Below are 23685 nucleotides of genomic sequence, written 5' to 3' on the forward strand. Positions count from 1 at the left end.
TATCTGTAATTTTATTTAATTAAAATCAAAACTCCTGACTTTCTTGTGCAATTGAAATATATTTGCCTGTTGAAAAACGATTACTTTTTAAAAATATAAAAGCTAATACTTTTTTGGGCAATAATATAAAATACACAGTAGCAGCTGTCTTGTTAGCATCCATATTGAGATTGGATGGCCACCAGGGTCTTAGTTTTTAGGGTTTTATAAAGGGGGGTTTAGTTTGTAGGTTTTTTTTATGAATATAAAAATAATAAAACAATTTTTTATAGAAAATTTTGTAGCACAGTTTGGGAATCACTGGTCTATGCCGATAAACTTCAATAAAAGAATCTGGTGTTCTTTTTATTTGATATTGCAATACAGATTTTGAGATTTACAAAACCTGTATCTCAATTTTCCTTTAATATGGAGACATGGTTGAATACATCCATGAGGAGAAAATTGGTGCTCCTAGTGTGTTTTGGCTAGACCATGTTGGCAGGTTAACGATGGCTTGTAGAGGGAAATTAATCAGAGAGCATCTGAAACTTTGTTTTGGAGCGCTGGCCTTGGCTTTTATTATTCAACTTTTTCACAAAAATAACTAAAACACATAATTTTAAATTAAGTTCTACAAGCTGTATGAAAATTGAAGGTGAGTCCTAATTATTGATTAATTTTTATTTTATCTGTCCTAAATTGTGACATTTTTTTCTAATTACTTTTGCTTCTTTAAGCGACACAATTTTCAAACACTTTATTTACATGATCTGTCAGTAGTCTTTTTATTTATCATTTTATTCATTGATCATCTATATAAGCCGTTTTAAAATACTTTCAGTAAGTTTGTTCATTTAATTTTTCACCAATTTAACTTTTTTGGTTGGATTGACTTAATCTACAGCACATGATAAATTTTTGCATTCACTTACTTCAATGGCTATTGATGCAATGATACAAATAAATGTGTGAGATTTACCATTAACTATGACATATTTGTACTGTTGGGCCTTTTGATCTATCTAACTGAGCCTTGATAAACTGAACTTTAAAAAAAAATTATTTGCCAAGTAGTATCAGCAATTTAATTAGTATTGTTCAAAATTTTACTTTTTATCTATATATTTTCTGCTTTAAAGATACCAATATTTCAAAAAATCATTCATCACATTGCAAACTAAATGGTAACATTCTCCTTCTATTCACAAATAGAACATACACAACTCAACCACACTGCAGACCAAACTACAAATGAGGGAAACTTAATGACTCCATTGTCCTGAAATATATCTTGTTACTGTAAGTAAATCATTGTGATTGCTTCTAAACATTTAAGAAAAATGGAGATGCATGATTCAAAAGCTTTGTCTTCTGTTTGTAATTTTTTTCCTTTTGACCATGTCTGCAGGAGTTAAGCTTGTGCATGGGGACATCATTTCAGTTTTGTTTCAAGGCAATTCTGGCTTCCATTGCACAAATTATTTGCTTCCATTGAATGGAGTGTGGAAAGTTGAGAAAGTATTTTTGTTTAAGTCAAAGAAAATTTTTGGTTAATGTGCAGAATCATGAATAATAATTAGTTAAGAAAGCTGTGCTTTTCTGAATGGTTCTGTTTTTTTACAAGCAGACTTTTAAATGTTGTTTCTCATTTGTAGGCCTATTTTCAACACTAGAAAAGTGAAGTTGCAATTGCACCAAATTTTAGAATATAAGGTTTAAATCTATTTAACTAATAACTGATTGGAAAAAAACTTTTAAGTGTAAAGAAAATATTTTATTAGATTAATTAACTAAAAATTATTCCGCAGTTTACATTATGCATTGTGGTTATTTACATACACCATTTATTTTTATTTTTTTAATTTTTTTTTGTGAGCAATCACAAATATAAATAAAATGCAAGTTGATAAATATCGAATCAATTTTATAAAATTGAATTTCTAGAAAAGTAGTAGTATTTTACACAAAATATTGACTGTAAATATAATGCAAAACAAGTTGATAGTAGTTGTAAATAAATAAGAAATAACATAAAACAACATGAATCACATTACTATAAATCTTGGAGGCACAAGGGTGACAATTTTTGTTCAAGGTAATTGATAAATAATCTTCTACATTAATTAATAACAGCCTTCAATATAATTTTATATTAAAAATCAGTGCTAAGGCAAATTTGAAAAACACTGTTCCTTAGTCCAGTTCATAAGGAAATATCCTTTCAATACTTTAAAACTATTCTTAATAACTATACTAATTACCAATCATTAATTATGTCTCCAAGATTTGTTATTACATTATGTAGAGGAGATTGTTTGTTTTGATTATTCAATTGTCTTCCCCATTGGACAATTGAACAACTGAACAATCTCAGTCATCATAGGTTAAAAAAACCACCTTATTGGAAGCATTTGATGTCATGTTAGATTAATTAAAATAAAGTTGTTTTATTAATATTAAAAATACTTTAATTAGTAAAGTGAATATATTGACATATACTGTAAACTATGTACTAACACACACACACACACACACACACACACACAATCAATCAATCTTTAGCTTTGTTAAATTTAAATAATTCCAAATGACAAGGTAAAATAAGTAATTGGTGTAATAAGTAACAACAAAGAGCAAGACAGCCATTTTAATAGTATAAACTAAATTTATTAGGGGCGTCGGTGGCTGCAACGGTTTAGGAATTGACATGGTGCTCATCACTGAAAGGTCCCAGGTTCAAAGCTAGCGGCCCTGCATTTGGACCTGACATACTTATTAAATGGGATTTTCTTCCAAACCCCGGCACCCTGAGGGTTCATATAACCTCGTAGTTGAAATACTCTCATTAAAAAAAAAATTATTTATTTATTTTATTTGAACTGTTTTTCAACAGAGAATTTGAGAATCTTGTTTATTTTATTAGACAAATGAAGCAAACCACCAGTGCAATAGTAAATAACATGTTTTCAATGGTATGCATGTTTAAAGTCAGTATTTAGAAGAAGCTGGTAGAAATTCACAATAGTCAAAGACTTGTTAAGATATTTTACACTTGATCACTACCCATTTGTATGTATTATTTTGTGATATTTGAAAACTGGCCTATAAATAGCAAAGAGTTTTAAAAGTAAACCATTGTAATTTATTATTGGATAAAACAGATAACAGTATGGACGATCTCTGGTTTAAGTTATATATACACATATATATAGAAAAAAATCTTCCAAGGTATGGTATGCTACTTACAGAGAAAATTACAGGGATGGAGTACCAGATTCCGGGAGTGTCGATCTCCAGCGTGGCTGAGGCCAAGCTGAGAAACAAGCCAAGTCCAGGGTCAACAACAATGGAAGATGTTTTGGATTCATTGCTAGGCCTTGCTCCAGCATCACGGAGCCCTAGCCCGAGTGTGGCACACAGGTCTTGTAGTGACCTCACCAACCACCTCGCAGGTAGGAGGACAGTGTAAGTCATGACAGGTAACAAAAAATACATCCCGCTTCAGCACCAATCAGCATTAACTGCATGGGTGCACCCTCTGCTCAACTAAGGTGCTAGTGCAGCCTTCGATGCAGCTAAAAATTACTGCAAAGAGCAATTTCTTTATCATAGAATTTTCAGTATGTTTGATTGATTGCTTACCAAAGCGGGATTGTTTACAGTGATCCTTCTATACATTTTACTAACAAGCAGATGACAGTATTCTAACATCTTTGGTTACATAACCACATATTAACCATTAGATGAAAGTTGCCTGGTTTCACTGTACTTGTTTTGTCTATTAATTTTTAGGAATTAGAAAGAGTATTAGACATTTTAAATTAAAAATAACTTTCTAATTTCTAACTGAAACAATAAATGTGTCGAAGTATTTTGATTTCCCCTTTCAATTAGAATGCTGAATGAGATTGAAAAGATAATCAATTATAACTCTTAGCTTTGACTTTTAAAAAACTTTTTATAAACACAAATTAACTTTTCACACCCTGGCACATATTTCAAATCCTTTCACTTTCCATCCTAAATTATGTTACATACATATACTTACCACCTGGCAACTTTCATAATAATCTATACTGCTAGTGGTATTTCCAGTTAAACAGTGTTGCACATACGATGTCAATTAAAAATAATATAACTTTTTTATTCTTATTAAATATATTTATGACATGATCTACAAGAATGTGTATATGTATGTACATATACAATTTAAATATATGTATATATTTCAAGTAATGTAATTGACTTTTGAATTAGAATAATTGTAAATTAATGTTACTGTTCGGTAAAGAAATAACATCCTGTAAGTAAGTAAGTTCGTATTATGCATATTGTTGATTATTGTATAAAAGTTGGCATTGTTAATTGCATGGGAGATCAAAGTATATGTACAATTAGAATGCTTCATTTTTTTACAAAGTAATTATCAGATTATTGTTGATTCATCCTTTTGAGAGCACGTTCATTAATTATGCATGTTAATTATAAATGGACTTTAGTATCCAAAGATTACTAGGATAAAATAAAATATAATAATAATATGTGTATAATGAATATTATTCACAATACACAATAATTTTACTTATACTTATATATAATTATTTATACTTTTTTTCAATACTGCTGAAGAACTACAAGATCATAAAATCATAATATATTGACAGATTGTGTCTTGTGCCCAAAATTTTCTTTAGACGTTACGTATATTTTCTATTAAAATGTCAATCTTACATTCTGTCTGAACATGCAGAAAAAATTTAACAAATCTATCAAACAATTCATTACTTACTTGTTAATTGAATTGTTCTGATGTAAAAAATAAGTATACATACAATTGTGGAAATGGGGTAATGGGGTCAGACTTTTTGATAATATTTTGTACATTCAAGATATTTTTAGATTTTTCAAAATTTGTTGAAGTAGTGAGGAACGGTCAGGAATGAAGTATTTTAAATAAATGCCTTTTATTTATTTATTTTTTTTCTTTTTGCTGACATTTCAACTTTTATTCAGGTCAGGTTCCAGGCCTGGGTCTATAATAAAACATATTATGTTGATTGGAAAAAATTATTATACAATACAGATGTAAATAATATAAATTTTGAACCAAGTGCATATTTCATACTTGCATAAACTGTAAAGACCTTTGATTGTGACAAAGCGGGGAACACGGTAAATCTGGGAAATTTTCTCATATTTTTTCTTCATTTTCTTCTCATTTTCTACAACATTCCCCACTGTCACAATCATATAAAAATAGAATACAAATTTTACATAACATTATTATTTGATCGATCAATTTCTTACATAAAAATTATGTTTTTTTTAGCATGGTTGATAAGAACGAGAATAAGCAATTGAGAAGAAGATAAAGAATATTGTTATTAACCTGTATAAGTTTAGCGGTCTTGATTGAGCTATTTAATTATTTCAATTAGTTATACTTTCTATCTAAAGTCTTAAAAGTATAATTAATTGAAATTGTTACTAACCTTACATAAGCAATGATTCAACAATACAATAATTAAATACAAACAAACTTACTAGGGTGACTTGCAACAACCTAAATCCTTCCAAATAACTAATAACTATTAAAAAAGTGAGTTCACTAGTCTGTGAAATTCATGTTCAAAATTTTGATTATTTTAATTCAAAGTTCCCAAACCAAATGAGAAAATTTTGGGCAACATGAAGGCATATACATACTTACATATTTAAATAAAAATCTCTTTGGAAAGAGACAAATTAACTTATAATAATTCCTTTGTTTACTTAGGGTCAGCTAGCAGCGAACCAGATCAAATACTATTCACCGCTGATGTGAGAAGGCACAGTGAAGGGTGTGATCCAGTAGGCCAGCCTTTGTCTCACTGCAGTAGAAGAGTGTCTTTCGACATGGCAATCACTGAAGGGGAAATAGTTCGATGCAGATATAATAAGTGTGGCAAGGCCACTCCTTTGGCCGAAGCAAAAAGGACTTACAAAACTTGTCATAATTGCACGCATGTATATTGCTCGAGAGAATGCAGAAGAGCACATTGGGAAAAACACCGAAAGACTTGTCTTCATTCTCGTGTCGGAGCCCTTTGTAGAAAAGTTATGTCAAATATTAAAGAAGATGATGAGACTTTACAGCACATTTCGGTAATAGCAAGGCGTGGTTACTTGGCAAAAGGGCGAGGAGCTGTAAAAGTAATGTTTTCAAAACCGAGAAAGGCAGAGGACTTCATCGGTGAAGGGTATAACAGGTTGGGGGAGCCGACTTACATTAAGTGGCCTGACCTGCAGCCAGATGAGACCGGCAAAGAAATGCACGACGAACTGATCCGTCTCTGTAAAAGTTATAATCCTGATACACGTTTTGTACTTTATGTCGCGGTGTGTGTGGTGAGTGAGGTTCCTTCTTCGAGTGCAGCTGTGAAATGGGAGATGCAATTGGTGTCAAGGTGTGCAAAGTTAAAATTATGCGCCAGTCTTGGACAGATGAATGTTGCTGACATTTCAAAAGACGGGAAAGAGCCTGATACTCTCATTTTGACATCTCTTCCAGGTGCGAGAGACCAAGGTTCAAGGAAAGCACGCCAAATTAGCTTTACTAACATTCAAAGACATTTACGTCAAAGGGGAATTAGTTTAAGGCGACAGTTTCCAGAAGTGTATCAAAGGTTGTGTGCTTATGTTGAAGGAGCGACTGAGCGTTTTGTCCCGGTGACGATTTATCCACGAGATGCTATTTCGGGAAAAAACTTTATGTGTATCATCATGCCAGATGCTGATCCTGAAAAATTAGAATTGATTCCCACAGACAGTGCTCACGTACAAACAATAGATATCAGTACAGATCCAGACTCATCAGTGAATACAAATGATTAGCACAAACACCAAAAATAATTGCCAATTCTAGATGTGATCCTAGTTGTATTAAAAGAAAGGAAAAAAACAGATGGTCAGAAATTTTCAAGCACTTGATTCTAGACTTTTATATTCTAGTAAATTCATAAATTTAGATTATCTCAATTTCTAGCCATTTAATAGCATGTTCTGTACTTTTCTCAAATCATTTATAAATTTATATATGCATAATAATCTTTTTACTTTATACCAATACATATTACAGAACATACATATATAATGTATATATATACATAACATATATACATATATGTGTATATTATAAATATATGTAACATATATGAATATAATTATAAATTTTAAAGAGAAAGAGAGAAAATAAATTGTATATTATATAAAATCTATGAAAAGTTTTCTCTCAGGCCATACTTATTTATACCCTGTACATAATGTATATCACCTTTAAAATACTTTCAAACCATTCAAAAACAGTATCCTGAATGAAAAGGTGTAAGATTCTGTTTGTTTAAAAATATGCTTTTGAGCTAAAATATAAAAGCTAGCAAACAATACAATAATTATTTTTGCTACAAATATTTATTTATTTATTCCATTGTTGTAAATAGTCATTGTTTTATTTTTAGAAATACTAGTCGAGCTTAGAAAAATTCAACCCTCCTTAAGTATTTAGATTATGCCCACAAGATTTTCACCAGTTATTATGCTCCAAAAAATATTTGAATTTTTGTTTATTATCTTGTAACAATTTGTTATCGTTCCAGATTACTCTAATGCTTGATATATATGAAATAAATTGGTATATTGTAATGTTAAATCAAATAAATATTTTATTTCAAATGTAAATATATATTAATTTCAAAATGAAATTAATCTGCCTATCCAACTTGCCATTATAAATTGTTTTGAATCAAAGAAAATAAGTAATGAAAAAGTTAAAAAAAATTATTTTTTAGGACTTTTTTTAAAGATGTGTTTTTGAAATTAAAAATTCAATTCTTCGGTGTTTTGTGTATAAGAACTATTAATTTGGTATAGCCTGAATTTAAAAGGTTAAAATTTATAGTAAGTAAAGCAAATAGCAAATGTAAAAAGTCCAGAAATTAGCAGATTCACAAAAGCCAAAACTGGGCTATACGCCTCTTTTTGCCATTTTCAACCGTTGGTCATTTTTTATGTATATTATAAGATCTATTCATTTGGAATATGGTGAATAAACAGTTTATAACACAAGAAACGAATAACAAATATAAAAAGTTAAGAAAAAAGTAGATTTGAAAAAAGCCAAAACTGGGCTATTTGCCTCTTTTTGCCATTTTTTTCCGTTATCCATATTTTATGTGCATTACAAGATCTATTAATTTGAAATAGGCTGAAAAAAAAAAAAAAATAAAATAAAATAAAACGAGTAACAAATGTAAAAGGTTCTGAAATTAGCAGATCTGCAAAAGCCAAAACTGGGCTATTAGCCTCTTTGTGCAATTTTCCACCATTAACAATTTTTGATGTTTGCTGTGAGATCTATTCATTTGGAATAGGCTGAATAAACAATTTATAACAAAAGAAAACAGTTTATAACAATAAAAAAATGTAAAAAGTTTGGAAATGAGTAGATTTGTAAAAAGCCAAAACTGGGCTATATGCCTCATTTTGGCATTTTCTTTCATAATCCATATTTTATACATATTATAAGTGCTATTAATTTGAAATAGGCTGAATAAATAGTTTATAACAAAAGAAACGAATAACAAATGTAAAAGATTCTGAAAATAGCAGATCTGCAAAAGCCAAAACTGGGCTATTAGCCTCTTTGTGCCATTTTCCACCGTTAACAATTTTTTATGTATGCTCTAAGATCTATTCATTTGAAATAGGCTGAATAAACAGTTTATAACAAAAGAAATGAATAACAAAGTGACAAATCCTGAAAATATCAGAAAAGCTTGCAAAAGCTAAAACTGGCCTATACATACATCCATAAACCATTTTTTATGTATGAGATCTATTAATTTGAAATAAGCTGAATAAACAGTTTATAACAAAAGAAACACATAACAAATGTAAAAGGTTCTGAAATTAGCAGATCTGCTGCTGCAAAAGCTGGGATATTAAAAACTGGGCTATTAGCCTTTTTTTTCCATTTTCCTCTATTAGCCATTTTGGATATAAGATCTATTAATTTGGAATAGGAGGAATAAACAGTTTATAACGAAAGAAAAGCATTTTTTGGGTTGTCATTATATCGCATATGCCTTCTTTGCTTCTCCCATCATTAAATAGTTGAATTTATGTCAAATTGCATGGGTTGTGCATTTTGTCGCCAAAAAGCAGATAGCAATATATCTGCTGATGTCAAAATTAACATTTTTTTGTAGATCAGTTCTTATCATCCGATGGTAGTGGGTTTATCTAACACAAGTCAACTTCATGTGTATTAGCTCAGAAAAAATCTAAGATCTCAGCAAATTTGTTATCAATTGATTATATATTATTTTATTAAAATGAAAATAAAAACAAGTTGTGATTATATATATATTTTTTTTGTATTCACAAAATACAATTTGGCCAAAAACAAGTTTTTTTTAATTTACAACACAAACACACCACCTAATTCAGAAATCTAATTGTCATCTCCGATCATTTTTTCAGTCAATTCTTTGTTTTATCTTTTTTTTTACAATTTGCAATTAATAATTTACAATTAATCAAGTGTTATTTTCCATCCTCCAGTGAATGTGGTGACTTAACTGCAGACGAGCCTTTAATATGGGAAATAACTATCAGGATTTTAAGAGTAAATTATGTTGAACGTTGTGTTCCCTTACGTACAAATTGAACATTCATAAATATAAAATTTATTTCTACAAAACAGTTTAAACAGACTTGAAATATTATTTTTGGAACGGATAATAATCTAAATTTGTGTTGTATTTAAAGGATGGTCGTCTGGCTTCTTTCTTTTTCATTTCTTCGATCATTTCCTGAACCTCCAGTCTTGAAAAGTAAGATTTTACATTATATATTATATCAACATTATATATAAAATTATATCAATTAATTAATTACCGGTAAGGTGCTGGTTTTAATTCTTCCTCCAAACGGCATTCAAAATCGCTTGGCACAATTGATTTATATATCTTGCTTCTTATTATATCTACATCCCTTTCATACTCAATTTCCAACTGTTCGATTTTAGATGGTGGAGCAATAAAGGCCAGATTAAAGTAGCTGGAAAAGAAATGCACAAATAATTACTTTTGACAACTGTCTAATGATTTTCAACTAATACACAACTGTGCCTCCAGATGCACCATCCCATGCTTTGATGTTTTATAAGGTAACTTTTGCTGACCCAAGTTGTCTAACTTTTTAATAACACCTCCTTTTTCAAATATTGCCGAGGCTGTTCTCTTCAACACTTTTGTCATTTCCTCCTACAAAAGTACCAATGAGTAAGTGAACTTTTTCTTTATTTTATGTCATTTAAAAAAAAAAACTTTGGCATTTGATGAAGACGGACCATCGATGCAACTCTCAGCGTTTAGGATTATTAATTGATTGGTTTAGGGTTGTATTAGGAACTGTCTTTTTAGGCAGAGGATTGTTATGGTGGGTCGTTGAAGAGAGGGCTTGAACTAGTGGATTGGAAGTAGTGGAATTGTGTATGGATCATGTCATGTAGAATGAGATGTCTAGGTCTTTATGAATTTGGTTAGTGATGTAGAAGGGAGCATTGAGAATGCAGCGTAGAACTTTTGAATGAAAGGATTAAATTCTATGTTGGATGGCTCAGCTGAACCCCACAACTTGGCTCCATAAGTCCAAATCGGTCTAATTAGTTAGTGTTTTATGTATTGTTAATATATTGTGTACACTCATTGCAGATTTGGGTCCAAGTAGGTGCTGAGTTGTCCAAATGTTCGGTTGAGTTCTAGTCTTTTTTTTTGTTTTATGTGTGTTCCATGTAAGTTTACAGTTCAAGTAAAAGCTAAGGTAACAGATTTGGTTGGATGGAGAGATTTATCTTACCATATAAGACTGGTGGGCAGTTATTTCTTTTAATGTGAACATCACATGCTGGCTCTTTTGTTCATTGGTCTGTTGGCTAGGAGGTCATGGTTAGCTTTTTCTGCAAGGGCAGGGGCAGAATTGAAGGAGAGGATTGTGGTGTCGTTCATGAAGATTGTGATGTGGGGTTGGGGTCTAGGTATGTCAGCGGTGTAAACTGTGTGTAGAGATTGGCCCCTAGGATGGATACTAATACTCAACAAACTTAAATTTAAAAAATTATTTTTGAGTATTTTTTTATGCTGATGATATAGCAATAGCACCCAAGGCTTCCAGTATCTAAACTGCAATACACACTGCATGATAAAGTAGTTTAAATTAAACATAAGAAAATAAAAATAAGAAAAACAAGCATATTTCATTACTTTAAAAAATATAAAATTAAAGTTAACACCCAAAAGGAGAAGTGGATAAATTGTAAAGGTGCTAGAACAGTAAGCTTTGCTACCTAACCATCCCTAACAACTATCACCAAGACTAGCAAACTAAACTCATAACTAGTTAGAGAGGGTTAAACACAGAGGAGTGATATGCCTATTTATTGGTCACATCTCGAGCTTTTCTACCAATGTTTACTGATATGAAAACTTGACAATATCAAATGTAAAGAAATGAAGTTAACATTGATATTGTTAAAGTATTTAAGATACATAACAGGAAAAAATTATCAACACATTTAAAATCTTTAAAAGAACTATTTTAGACTTTATACAATCAGTCATTTTCAACACTTTGTAACTTCATGGACCAGAGCTTCCTATTGGCCATCACCATCCTTCAATATTCTGTCACCTCCAGACTATCATCTGCCCTTAGTTGGTCCCTCTTCCTTTTGCATTCCAATTTTTAGCATCAGCTTCTTCTCCAGGGTAGCATGTCTTCTCATTGTGTAGCCATAGCCTTTCAGCTTTGTCTTTTATATCATTCGATCAAGTGAGGAATCTGGTTTTATTTCCTGGAGTATGGACTGGTTTGACGGCTTGATTGGACAATAAATCATCTACCTTCTTCCTTAAGGTTCGGCTCATCTAAACATTTTTTACTACTAATAAAGTTTTAAACAAGAAACTTAATCAACTATCAGCATTGTTGGCAGAAGAATGTATAAAAGAAGATTTGTTTATTTGCTGATGGGAAATTAACAAATTTCAAGATAAGTGCCCAACAACAAATTTAAGTTGTACTGGAGGATGATCACCAGATGTGCAAGCCTTAATGAATTCAGAAAGGCAGCACTAGGAAAACATGATTGACACATGAATGGCAGCCTGAAGAAACTGTCAGACTTCTGCAGAGTGTTCCAATTTTCCAATGTTCCAATTTTTGATTGGAGAATTCAATTTTTATATGATCTGGGAGATTTATGGGCCAACAAACAGCTGAGGTCATCGCCGGCCCTCGGCGAACTTTCCTTCTTTTCTTGTCTTTCACACTTATTTTTGTTTGTTTTAAACTGCAGTTCTAGTTACTAACTCTCTGCTTTCGTATGTATACTACATCGATATCCTAAAATGCTCGGCTCTCATTTGTACCTTAGGTTGTCAACTACAGAATAGACACAAAACATATAATGCATAATGTACATCACCACACAACTCAAAGAAGTCTAGTCACATTCACTCCCCCAGAGTGCTAGATGTTCCTCCAGGCAGGGTTAAACAACTCCTTATTTTATGCTAACAAATTACATCCATTTCAATAAAACAACACCTGATACAAACATAAAAGTCGAATCGCATTCACTCCCCCAAAGTACTCGATATTCCTCGGAGCAGGGTTAAGCAACCCCCTTCCTTTCATGCTAATAAATTAAATTCACTCCAATAAATTAACATGAAATGACACCCAATACAAACTTAAAGTCTAGACACATACTCCCCCAGAGTACTTAATATTCCTCGGAGCAGGGTTAAACAACTTCTTTCTTTCAAGCTAATAAATTACTACATCCATTATATATAGTGGTCTGATTGACCAAATCTTTCAATTAATTATTCTTTGTATGTAAGGTCTTGGTCGAAATGAAAAAACTAGTGTCACGAATGGGATTAAAACCCACAAACCGAAATCGAAAGCCGAAGGTTGTGGGTTTGAATTTTGCTCATGTAACAAGTTTTATCAATTCAACCAAGACCTTACATACAAAGAATAACTAATAAATTACATTCATTCCAACAAATTAACATAAAATTCTGGTCATGTTCACCCCCCCCCCAGAGTACTCGATATTGCTCGGAGCAGTGTCGAACCAACACCATTCCATTAATCAATTATTTTTACTCTCCAGACATCATACACTATGCACAGGTCCGATACGAAAATATTTTCTATATACGTCAAACTTTCTACAATTGGAAAGGTGCTCGACTCCATTTTTAATTTATTGTTTTGATCCCACAGTACTTATTTGATACCTTCAAAGAATTGGTTTTATTTTATTTTAAATCCTTCATTTTGACATCTGATATTCTTTTTGCAGTTTTGATGTTGGGTTTACAATTTTGTTTCTAAATTTCATTTTTCATTTGATTTCTTGTTCAAAGTTTACCTAATACCTAAACTTCCAGCAGACCACTATGCCTTCTGTAAAGTTTATTTTAAACACACACCCAACAAACGACAAAATATTGTTTATTTCAATTTTTTTTTTGTATTTCTTCTTAATCAGATTATTAAAGTTACTTTAAACTTGTTAACGAATTGTTAAGCCTGTTATTTGTCTTAAATATTTAACCAACTAGTAATGTTAACTTCGTAAATTTATATCTGATAGTTGATAGTTGCTGATGAAGGTTGAAAATTGGCGGAAAACTCAAGGAAGAAAGTTAATTTATGTTGATATCTTCCACAAAAAAACAAATCAGCATCAGACCAAACACTATCTCTGAAGAATTATCATCGAAGGCTGATACATATGTTCATCCTGACTATAGCCAATTACATTTTAGACTACTAATTAAACATTTACCTTAGGTAGGAGCTTTAATAAAACGGAAAGCTCATACGTCAACATGTTTCACCTCATAAATTTACTATCATTCGTCCATATAACCTCCGGCTTTCCGGTTATCACGATTTCCAACAAATCACTGCTGGACTCTATTAAAATCACTTCTAGGTAAGTTCACTCTCTAATTTTGGCCGTTATCCAAACATGAGTGCTATTTAATTTTTATTACAATGTCATTCCATCAAATAGTTGTTGAAGTTGAGGTACAGAGGTATTTAAGAATTTATGTTCAATAAAAATATATGGATATATTTTCCCAATAAAATCTGCGAAGATGATAAAGCGCCAGATTTTGAGAATGTTAGATTCTTAATACTAAAACGAATAATACAATTTATGTTATAAAAAAAATATAAAAAACTTTATAATATAGTTTATGATAGAAATCAATCAAAATGTATATAGCTGATGTTTTTTTATATTATATTTTTCATTCAAAGAGAAATATATTTATAAAAATTTTAATTATTGTTAAGTTTAAAAAAAAATGTCTTAAATTCTTTGTAAGTGTGTAGTCGGAATGTTTATCGATTAAATCGAAACTGAAGTTCTGTGAGGCCGATTTGAGAGGCGTACAACCTCCCAGCATCGAGCTCATGTTTTTATTTTCTTTGTTGTATAAACAAATAGTTTTCCTTTTCCCTAAATGAATTTTCCGAGGGTACTATTGAGCGGAAACGAGACGTTTCGGAGCTCGGAGCGTGCCGAAATTGAAACTGTTCGTTAATTAAAATGTTTTACCCTTGAAAATTGTAAACACGACATATCCTCGGATTATGCTGATCTGAAGAGAAGGATGGAAGACCTGTTGATAAGCGAGGTGAGCAATTACCCGAGCCTGTACGACCAGAGCCTCGACACTTACAAAGATAGCGAATTGAAGAACAAGATTTGGGGCCAGATCACTGCTCACATACTCGGAGGATCAGATGCTGACTCTGGTAAGTGATTTTCCTTATTATATCACTTTGTACAGAGGAAACGATTCATTTCTCCATAAATAAATTCTTCTTATTAAACTGCTAAAAAATGAATAGGGATATTTGTAATTTATTCTGATTCTATTGATTTTAATTAAATAAATCATTGAGGTCACCGGCAAATGGATGTCGCAGATGCAGTTGGCGTTTATCATAGCGTGGTCTGCCGGATTCTGAGAGAAGTGCCAATAGGAGGCCTGGTAGTGGCATTACGACACTAAGGGAAAAGAATTATTATCAATGCTGCAAGATGGAACGCTTTCTATAGTGCCTGCCAGATCCTAAATGAAGTACAAGATGTTTTGGTAAGGCCTCACATCATATGCCTCTTTGAAATACGACCTACAACAGCCTGCCACCAGCAACTCAGTAGAATATGGTTCAGCAAGCACGTAGAGAGAGCACCAATTGGAATGCTGTTTGTTTACTGATGAGTCGGGTTTCTGTCTATTTAGTGATAGCAGGCGTTGAAGAGTCTTCCAAGAACAAAGTATGCATACAATGCCTAAGTTCGTTCTCCTTTCAGTGCAGTTTGGAGGAGGTGGTGTAATGGTCTGGGCTGGAAGACGAACTGGACTCCATATTATTGAAGGCAACCCCACCGCAGTCTTTATGTCTAAGAAATTATCAAGGAATACATCTCTCAAACCAGGGAAATAATTGGCAGGGATTTTCGATTTCAGGATGACAATGCCAGACCTGATAGAGGCAGAGTTGTTCACTACTGTTTAGTCAACCTGGGAATTTACCATCTGCCCTTTCCACATAGTCTCCAGACCTCAATCCCATTGAGCACATGTAGAATGGGTTGCAGAAAAGGCTTTTCCAACAACTGATTGCAACGTTGCAGCATCTATGGAGTGAAATTCTTGTGAAATTAGTGACACCCTTATTAACAGTATGCCTAACAGGGGCACAGAGATTTTAGCTAACGGAGGACATTATACACAGTATTAATGGTTTTAAAAAAGTATTGTGTCTAATGAAAAAAATTATGGAATTAAAACCTTTTATTTTGTTATTTTTCTAAATGTCTTAATTAAATTTTCCTTCAGTAAAAAACTTAATTATTTCTAATAAATTTTAGTGTAATTTATAATAAAAATAAAATAAAAATGCTAGGGAAATTAAATACATACTACAAAATCGGCAATAGCCTTATTCAATTTTCAGCAGTTTATTAACAGTTTAGAGAATATTTTCCTCAAACTTTTTTTGTAAAAAAAAAAATTCTGTGTATGTTAGATAAACATTAATAGTTAATTAATTATGCTTATTTTTTCTATATTTCAGTTGAGAAAGTGAAGACACGATGGAAAAGTCTTAGAGATAGTTTTCTGAGGAATTTGAAAAAAGCCGGAGTCCAAGGGAACAAAAAGATCAAACCGTGGAAATATTCAGATCAGATGCAGTTTCTCCTTCCATATATCGGGAGCAAGGGTACAGCATCGGTGAAAGAAGAGCTTGGTTACGATGATTCTGCAGGAACCATGAATGGTGACACGTCGCAAGATTTTGCCGAAATGTTGGTCGAATCGGACCATGTGCAAAACGGTATCGACGAAAGATTGCACAAAAAAAGGGTATCTGTGAATGAAAGGACTGTGAAACGTTTAAAGAACCATGTCACAGGTTCGAATTACATGAAACCCTTTCTCAGTTGCCAGAACGACCCGATTGATTCTTTCTTTCTTGGTATCGCCCAGACTGTCAAGAAGCTTTCACCTTTCAACCAGGCCTTTATTAAGAAAGCGATAGCGAATCTCGTCATCGATACTGAAATTAATGAACTGGAAGATTCGAATGGTTGGCAGCAGAGGAGTCCGCCTGGGGAGTACCCGCAGAGTATTTATGAGCCAACTGTTGAAATGAAAGTGCCCACAGAGAAAATTGTACATTCCTCTTCCTCGACATCCCTTTCGTCATATTCAATGGAATCGGATACATAATTCAATCAATCAACTATTAAATTTCAAAAATGAAAAATTTAAATTTAAAAATTAAATTGTATATATTCATTGTACAATCATTTTATTATTAATTTTTTATGTAAACTTTTTTTAATCTTAGGAATAAAATTAGGAATCTCGAATTGAATAAATTAAATATGTTATATGTTTATAAAAGAATTAATGTTAAGCATCCTTTCAGTCTGTCCCCGAGGTGATCTATTATATTGATTCTATTTCTAAATACTCATTTTTAAAATTAATGTTATTTTTAATGGTTTAAATAAGTTTTGTTTGATTGTTTTAATGCTGAATTAGGTTATCAATATGATGGCTGTTGATATAGTTAAACCGAATCTGTTGATATATCTCAGATAAAAATTTGAAGGACAAAAATCAGTATTAGAACTAAAAACTTAATTAAAATTGTGATATTTGTAATTAATTTAAGAGTACACTCTTTTTCTCTAGAATTGATTTATTAAAAACTTTTCCCTGCCAAATAATTTTTTAGTAAAGAGACGTCCGTTTGATTAATTAATTTGTGAAATTGGTTATGCCATTGCAAAGTGAAGTTTTTATTTACAGATGGCAGTGTGGTTGATCAAAATTAAATTAACGTTATTGTTACTGTTTTTTATTGTCAAAAAACTCTACTTTACAATGAGCTCATAATGAAGGAATGTTTCTGACCATGGAAATGTAAATAAATATATACAATTTTATAAATATAAAGTGTTAATAATAATTTTAAAGTTAATTAAATTAATAGAAATTTGAACCTTACAAAGCTGATATTAAATGTGAGGAAACTCATTCTTATTCTCTTCAAAAATTTTGTTTGTTAAAAGTATTGTATGCCATAAAAATGAAAATGAAAAATAATTTCTCTTTATGGAAAGTCAACTATTTTTATAACTTTTTGTAATATTTAAATGTTCATGTGATGTTTTACTGATGTGACTTTTTATTTTTATTTTGCACCAATAATCTAAAAATCTTTCTAAGTAGAAGTTGCTCTCAAGTTTTATAGAAGAGACTATTCTGTTAGTCTTTAAGGTATTGTTGTTGTTGGTTTAATTTGTATTCTCCATAAAACACATCAACACTATAAACACTAAATATCATTTTTCAACGTAGAGTGTGAAATATTTTTAATTTAGTACTTTTTTCAGACCTGACATTACACAACATGTGTTAAGAACATGTTGATACTATAGTGTAACAAACTGAATTAATTAGATAATCGATGTTTATAATAGTTATTATTTAGTTTTATTCATCTTCATCAGTGAATAGGTTTTGTAATGATGATGCTTAAAATTTGTTTAATTTTAATATTGTCTTGTGTTCTGTTAATGAACAATTATATATTTCAAATCAATAAAGTTTTGACTTTTATTATATTTATTTATTATTATATCTTATTTATTTATTTATTTTATCCAGCAGGATTAAATAGTAAGGATGTTAAAATAGTTGATTTTGTTTTGCAGAAAAATGTCAAAGCAAGTAAGGCTACATTCGAGCATCCATCACCCTTTGTTGAGAGCCTGGACTACAGGCAACATTGCAGTTTCAGCTGAAGAACTTATGTTGCCTTTATTTATTGTGTAAGAATTAAATATCAGTTTCATCTTTGAAAATATACATTTTTGTGCTTTTCTAGGGAGGATAACGATGCAAAAGAAGAGATTACTACAATGCCTGGTGTCTATCGTTATGGGGTGAACACAGTTTTAAAAGAATTAGAACCACTTGTTAAGTTGGGTCTAAAATCGGTACTTCTTTTTGGGGTTATTAGCAAACTCACAAAAGATGAATATGGGACTCATGCAGATTCCCCTGAAAACCCTGTGATACGATTGGTGCCTATGATCTGTGAAAAATTTCCAAATTTGGTCATTGCATGTGATGTAAGTCGCCAAAATAAATTAGCAATTTGGGTATTTACTTTTTTTTTGTTTTTTAAAGGTATGTCTGTGCCCATACACATCTCATGGTCACTGTGGGATACTGAAGGAAAATGGAAAAATCAATAACGATAAAAGTATTAAGAGAATAAGTGAAATAGCTTTGGCGTATGCTCAAGCAGGTGATACCAAATATACACTTCTTATGTATGTACCATTTCCAATCAGAAGTTAGTGATTCAGAACACTTCAGATAAAATTTATTATAATTATTGTTTGGTCAAGCAAGGTGGATAGTCGGCAATTAAACTATTGTTTAACCCTAGCTCAGGCTGAAATATATCTAATGGATATGGAATTTTAGTACTGAAGGCCTGGTTGTTGAAAAACATTTTCAACTTAATTTTGTTTGGAAATATAATATACTATACACAATTATATAGTATACATAGTTGGAAAAATTTGTATGAAATAAAAAAAATACTTACAAATTATTTTGCAGTGTGGTTGATTGCCTATTAGCTGATTAATATTTTCTGTTAAACTGAATAATTTGTAGATTGAATATGATTTTCCAACCGAATGTTCATATTATAACTGAATTTAATTTAAAGATGTTAAATTAAATTTAAAACAAAATTCCTATTTTGTTCCTATATACATATATATATGTATAAGAGCCTTGTATATGTATAAGAGTCATGTATTTTAACAAATTTATGATTAAGTTAATCCAGTTAAAAATGTATATATCTTGTAGGGTGTCATATCGTTGCACCTTCAGATATGATGGATGGAAGGATTGGTGCTATAAAACAATCATTAGAAGCAGCATCACTTCATGATAAAACAATTCTGTCATACGCGGCCAAGTTCTCTTCCTCATTTTATGGCCCATTCAGGGAGGCGGCGAAATCTGCACCTTCTTTTGGGGACAGGAAATGTTACCAACTCCCTCCAGGAAGTTCTGGCTTAGCACATCGAGCTGTGGTATGTTACTTTTTATTTTCAAAAAAGCCCCTTAAAAAAAAAAAAAAATCAAGATCAACACTATTTAAAACATAATAATTACAAATATTTTTATTTTATTTATGACTATCTTAAGAACTTACCTTCAAGAATACTCCTAAAAATGATATTGCACAAGTCGTAGGTTCAAATCCCGCTCGTGACAACTGACTTTTTTATCTCAACTAAAAACCTTAATTAATTGAATGATATTAATTGGTCAAGCGGACCACGAAAACTAGTGAATTTAATAATCATTACATCATCTTATTTAAATAAAATCTTATTACCATATTTTATTTTTATTATGGAACAAATATAGTAAATGTCCAATGAAAATAGTAACTTAGTATTTTATTGCTTGTAGTAAAGTATGTTTACTGATTTTTTTTAGTCAAGGGATGTAAGCGAAGGCGCTGATTTCCTGATGGTCAAACCAGGCTTAGCATACCTTGATATACTTTCACAGGTTAAAAAAGAATTTCCCAATTATCCTTTATTTGTTTACCAGGTAATTTAAAAATTAATTTTGACTGTTGAGGAAGATAAAATGTTAACCAAATGAAATGTCTAAAGGTATCTGGTGAATATGCTATGCTTTATTTTGCTGCTAACAGTAATGCGATTAATTTGAGAACTGCAGTCGAAGAAAGTCTTATTAGTTTTAAACGAGCAGGTAATCTGTTAACATGATGTATGATCAGTCGGTATTGATAATTGTCCTAAAATATTATTTGCTTTAGGGGCTGATTGTGTAATAACGTATTTTACTCCACTACTTCTTCAATGGATGGCGGTTGATCGTAAAAATTGACTTTAATGACCACCAGTATGGGAGAGTATTGTTTACAAAATGAATCTGTCTGATCTGATTTTTTTATTTATTTAAACAATATTTTAGCAGTGTTATTTTGAAAGAATCTTGAATTATTTTGTTATTTTTATCACTAATTTAATAAAATGAATGTTTTTGTACCATGCAATATAATTTTATAAACAATTTGGGTAAGGAATTGTATGCTTATTTATGTATAAGCTCAAATAGTTTAAAAAAGTAAACCATAATAAATTAAGTACTTCGTGACTTGTGTGATTCTTTTTGATGTATAATTTCAAATTAATTGTTAATTTATAGGGGGCAATGAATTGTTTTTTTGTGTTTTTATGGTTGGGTTGAAAGTATACAAACAAAATAAACCAGTCATCACCAGCTCTTTTATTCTTTGCTGTTCTTTTCTTTTCGTTCAGACATTTTATTCCTAACAATTGTTTTTCTGATACTGCAACTAAGTTATATTCATGTCAATTTAGCCCTGGCTGTAAAATTAACTGACTCTCAAATTTCGCTATCCTCTCTTCCTGGCCTTAACAGTCAAGGATAAAAATATACTTACAGTAGAATAGAAAATAGAATTACGAGACCCCCCTAGGAGGCCTCTGGCCTCTCCCTGATGGATCAGGGGGAGTCACCCACCTTGGTGCCTGAGCGACTCCGAGGTTGGGCTCTAGTCAGGCGCCATCGACTCGGGTCGGCGCCCTTAATGTTCCCTAAAACTAGTCATTCTCACACTCACTCGTACAATAAATACATACATTCTATATGCAAACCCAATCACACATGCATATCCTCTATCAAGAATCTGGGTTGGAGGGTACGCAATATTACACCCCGAACCAGCTTACCGGAGCAGCGGTGGAGCCTTGAAATTATATGCTGCACCGCCGCCTAGCATACTCCTATTCTAACATAAACTAAATCTAAATTTTAACCTATGAAATAAATATCCCACTATATACAACCCATTATCCCAATATCTATTAAAAACCTAAAAGGTTTTTCTTTAAACTCGCTGCCATGCTCGAGCATTCTCCTATAACGGCGGTTTTCCATTTCGGTCCCTATCCGGGGCCAAGCTGCGACACACCGTGAGTCTGTCCTCTTGGCATGCTGGGCACCTAGGTCGACTCTATACTTCGAATACACAATAAAAATATATACATTTAAAAACAAATTGCTCTACCTGGGCTGCGGTTCTCTTTCCCGAGACCATTTAATTAAACAAGTTAAACTATGAGCAAACTTCATGTATAGGATTTTGTAGCACACAAATGAATATTTAGTGTTTGTTTAATTTAATTTCAATTTGTTTTCCTTATTATTGTTCTTATTTTATTTATTCACATTTTTAATTTATGGTTTTATAAATTTTTCTTTAAGTTCTTTGGAAGTCTTTTTTCAATTAACATTTTATATTATTCTGCACTTTTGTTGTCTTGTTTATGTTTTCATTTACCTCTGGCAGACGGAATTTTCCATGTTGTACTTATTTAGTAGCTGCAATTTAATTGTACATTATTGGATTATAACAAATTTTATTGTTATTATTATTAGTAATATGTTTTTTTTAACAAGGATATTTCAACTACAGGGTTACATGAACCCCCCCCCCCTTTTTTTAAAAGCCCATTTGTAAGGGATTTGTTGGGTTCGAGTGCAGGGACACTGGATTCAAACTTGGCCTTACAGCAATGAGTGCTGTGTCAACGCCTAAACTGTTGCAGCCACTACCTATAAATAATGCCCTCTATTATTAGTATTACTTTCATTTTAAAATAAATTAGTCTAGTTAGCATTCATACTACCTATTGGTACACAGATAGTTGTAGAACAGAAGAAGGTAGAGGTGTAGGAGTATTCAGTCCTGGAACCAAATACTCGGAACCTGGGAAAAAACAACCAGCATCTTCCAAGCTGAGGTTTGTGCAATTGAGAGATATACTCAATTCAACTTGAATAAAGGGAACAAAAACAAGAACAGCTATGATGTCAGATAGCCAAGCAGCCATCAAAGCACTAAGCTCAAACATCATTAGGTCAAAGATGGTGTTGATCTGCGAAACCAAATGAATCATATTAGATAGGCAGAACAAAGCCTCTGCTGGGTCCCAGGACATATGGGAGTAGAAGGCAACGAGAAAGTGGACACCCTTGCAAGAAAAGGGGCTGCTATACCGCTGAAAGGCCCGAACTCTTCTGTGGCATAGGAACCCACTCTATCAATGAGCATCTCAGACAGAAGGATAAAAAGAAAATGAGGGAACAATGGAACTCACTCATTGGAAACGAACATTCCAAGAACCTCCCAACAAATTTTACAAGGAAAGAAGTAATGGAATGTTTCAAGGATAGCAAAAAAAAACTGTGAATCCTAACATTCTAGATTCTTAATAAGACATTGCAAACTAAACGGACATTTAAAAAACCCTGAATTTGAAGAGCTTTTTTGTATTAGCACTGGTAATATGCTCCTTAAATTCCAACTTCTATCAAACAAGATTTAAATAGAATAATTATAATAATAAATAAAATAAAGTTTGATACCAGAAACTAAGTTTATCAATAGATTGCTGCAAGGGAAGAGAGCCACGTTTCATTTTAGAGAGAAGAAAATTTTATGATAATCAGCATATAATAAAAATGATGTAGCAGAAAGACAGGACTTAAGGTCATAGTTTAATTTTAACTATGAGTGTGTATTAGAAAACTGACTTTTTTTTTCTTTTTGATTTATGTAAAATGCTGAATTATTGCAAATAAATTAAAAAAATAAGTATCTCAACAACCCCCTCAGACGGTCTATTGCTCATGAGTAAATTTTGCAATGATTTGTGTTGTTTTGTTTTATTGAAACAATAAAGATTGATGGATTTTTTGGATTTGGATTTATATAGGCTCAAATCTGAACGTGTAAGTACATATATGCAGAGTTGAGCCTATTGGCTTCTCGCAGTCCACCGGCAAATTTGGCTTTTTGCTGCAAATTGCTGGCAGAGTCGAGAATCACCCATTCCGGGAGTTGGCAGTCTGGGGGCACTGGGGCAGTCCTCAGTCTTATCTGTCCAGA

At 31.8% G+C, this 23685-nt stretch overlaps 4 protein-coding genes across 9 annotated transcripts in view; 3 read left to right on the forward strand and 1 right to left on the reverse strand.

Annotated features, from left to right (window-relative positions):
• The window catches only part of LOC106667553, a 148180-nt gene extending 141089 nt beyond the window's left edge, over positions 1-7091 (forward strand). The window contains exons 9-10 of one of the 4 annotated variants that reach the window (XM_014395578.2): positions 3243-3434; positions 5759-7090. In XM_014395578.2, coding sequence (XP_014251064.1) covers positions 3243-3434; positions 5759-6855 — 1289 coding nt within the window. In that variant the 3' untranslated portion in view covers positions 6856-7090. Of the gene's footprint in view, positions 1-3242; positions 3435-5758 lie in introns of all 4 variants that reach the window. The other 3 variants (XM_014395579.2, XM_024226368.1, XM_024226367.1) reach the window with 3 other exon arrangements.
• A 2347-nt stretch (positions 7092-9438) lies between these two features.
• LOC106667595 (probable 28S ribosomal protein S6, mitochondrial) lies at positions 9439-14152 on the reverse strand. The gene is made up of 4 exons (XM_014395637.1): positions 13889-14152; positions 10147-10286; positions 9919-10080; positions 9439-9846 (listed from the first exon to the last, which is right to left on the reverse strand). Exons 1-4 carry the CDS (start codon positions 13931-13933, stop codon positions 9744-9746), a joined length of 450 nt encoding a protein of 149 aa, XP_014251123.1. The 5' UTR covers positions 13934-14152; the 3' UTR covers positions 9439-9743.
• On the forward strand, positions 9767-20864 carry LOC106667593 (delta-aminolevulinic acid dehydratase). Of its 3 annotated transcripts, none has more exons than XM_024226361.1 (8): positions 9767-9854; positions 18356-18472; positions 18529-18775; positions 18834-18954; positions 19533-19762; positions 20175-20291; positions 20357-20456; positions 20524-20864. In XM_024226361.1, the coding sequence occupies exons 2-8, from the start codon at positions 18360-18362 to the stop codon at positions 20592-20594; spliced, it is 999 nt and encodes a 332-aa protein (XP_024082129.1). In that variant the 5' UTR covers positions 9767-9854; positions 18356-18359; the 3' UTR covers positions 20595-20864. The 3 variants fall into 3 exon arrangements, with proteins under 3 accessions (XP_024082129.1, XP_024082128.1, XP_014251121.1); XM_024226360.1 differs by lacking the exon at positions 9767-9854 and adding an exon at positions 10224-10304; XM_014395635.2 differs by lacking the exon at positions 9767-9854 and adding an exon at positions 13909-14038.
• Positions 14441-18218, forward strand: LOC106667594. The gene is made up of 2 exons (XM_014395636.2): positions 14441-14871; positions 16204-18218. The coding sequence occupies exons 1-2, from the start codon at positions 14727-14729 to the stop codon at positions 16857-16859; spliced, it is 801 nt and encodes a 266-aa protein (XP_014251122.1). The 5' UTR covers positions 14441-14726; the 3' UTR covers positions 16860-18218.
• Positions 20865-23685: the final 2821 nt, after the last annotated feature.

The sequence above is a fragment of the Cimex lectularius genome, unplaced genomic scaffold (assembly GCF_000648675.2).
Source record: "Cimex lectularius strain Harlan isolate CLEC.00 unplaced genomic scaffold, Clec_2.1 scaffold171, whole genome shotgun sequence".
Lineage (NCBI taxonomy): Eukaryota > Metazoa > Arthropoda > Insecta > Hemiptera > Cimicidae > Cimex > Cimex lectularius.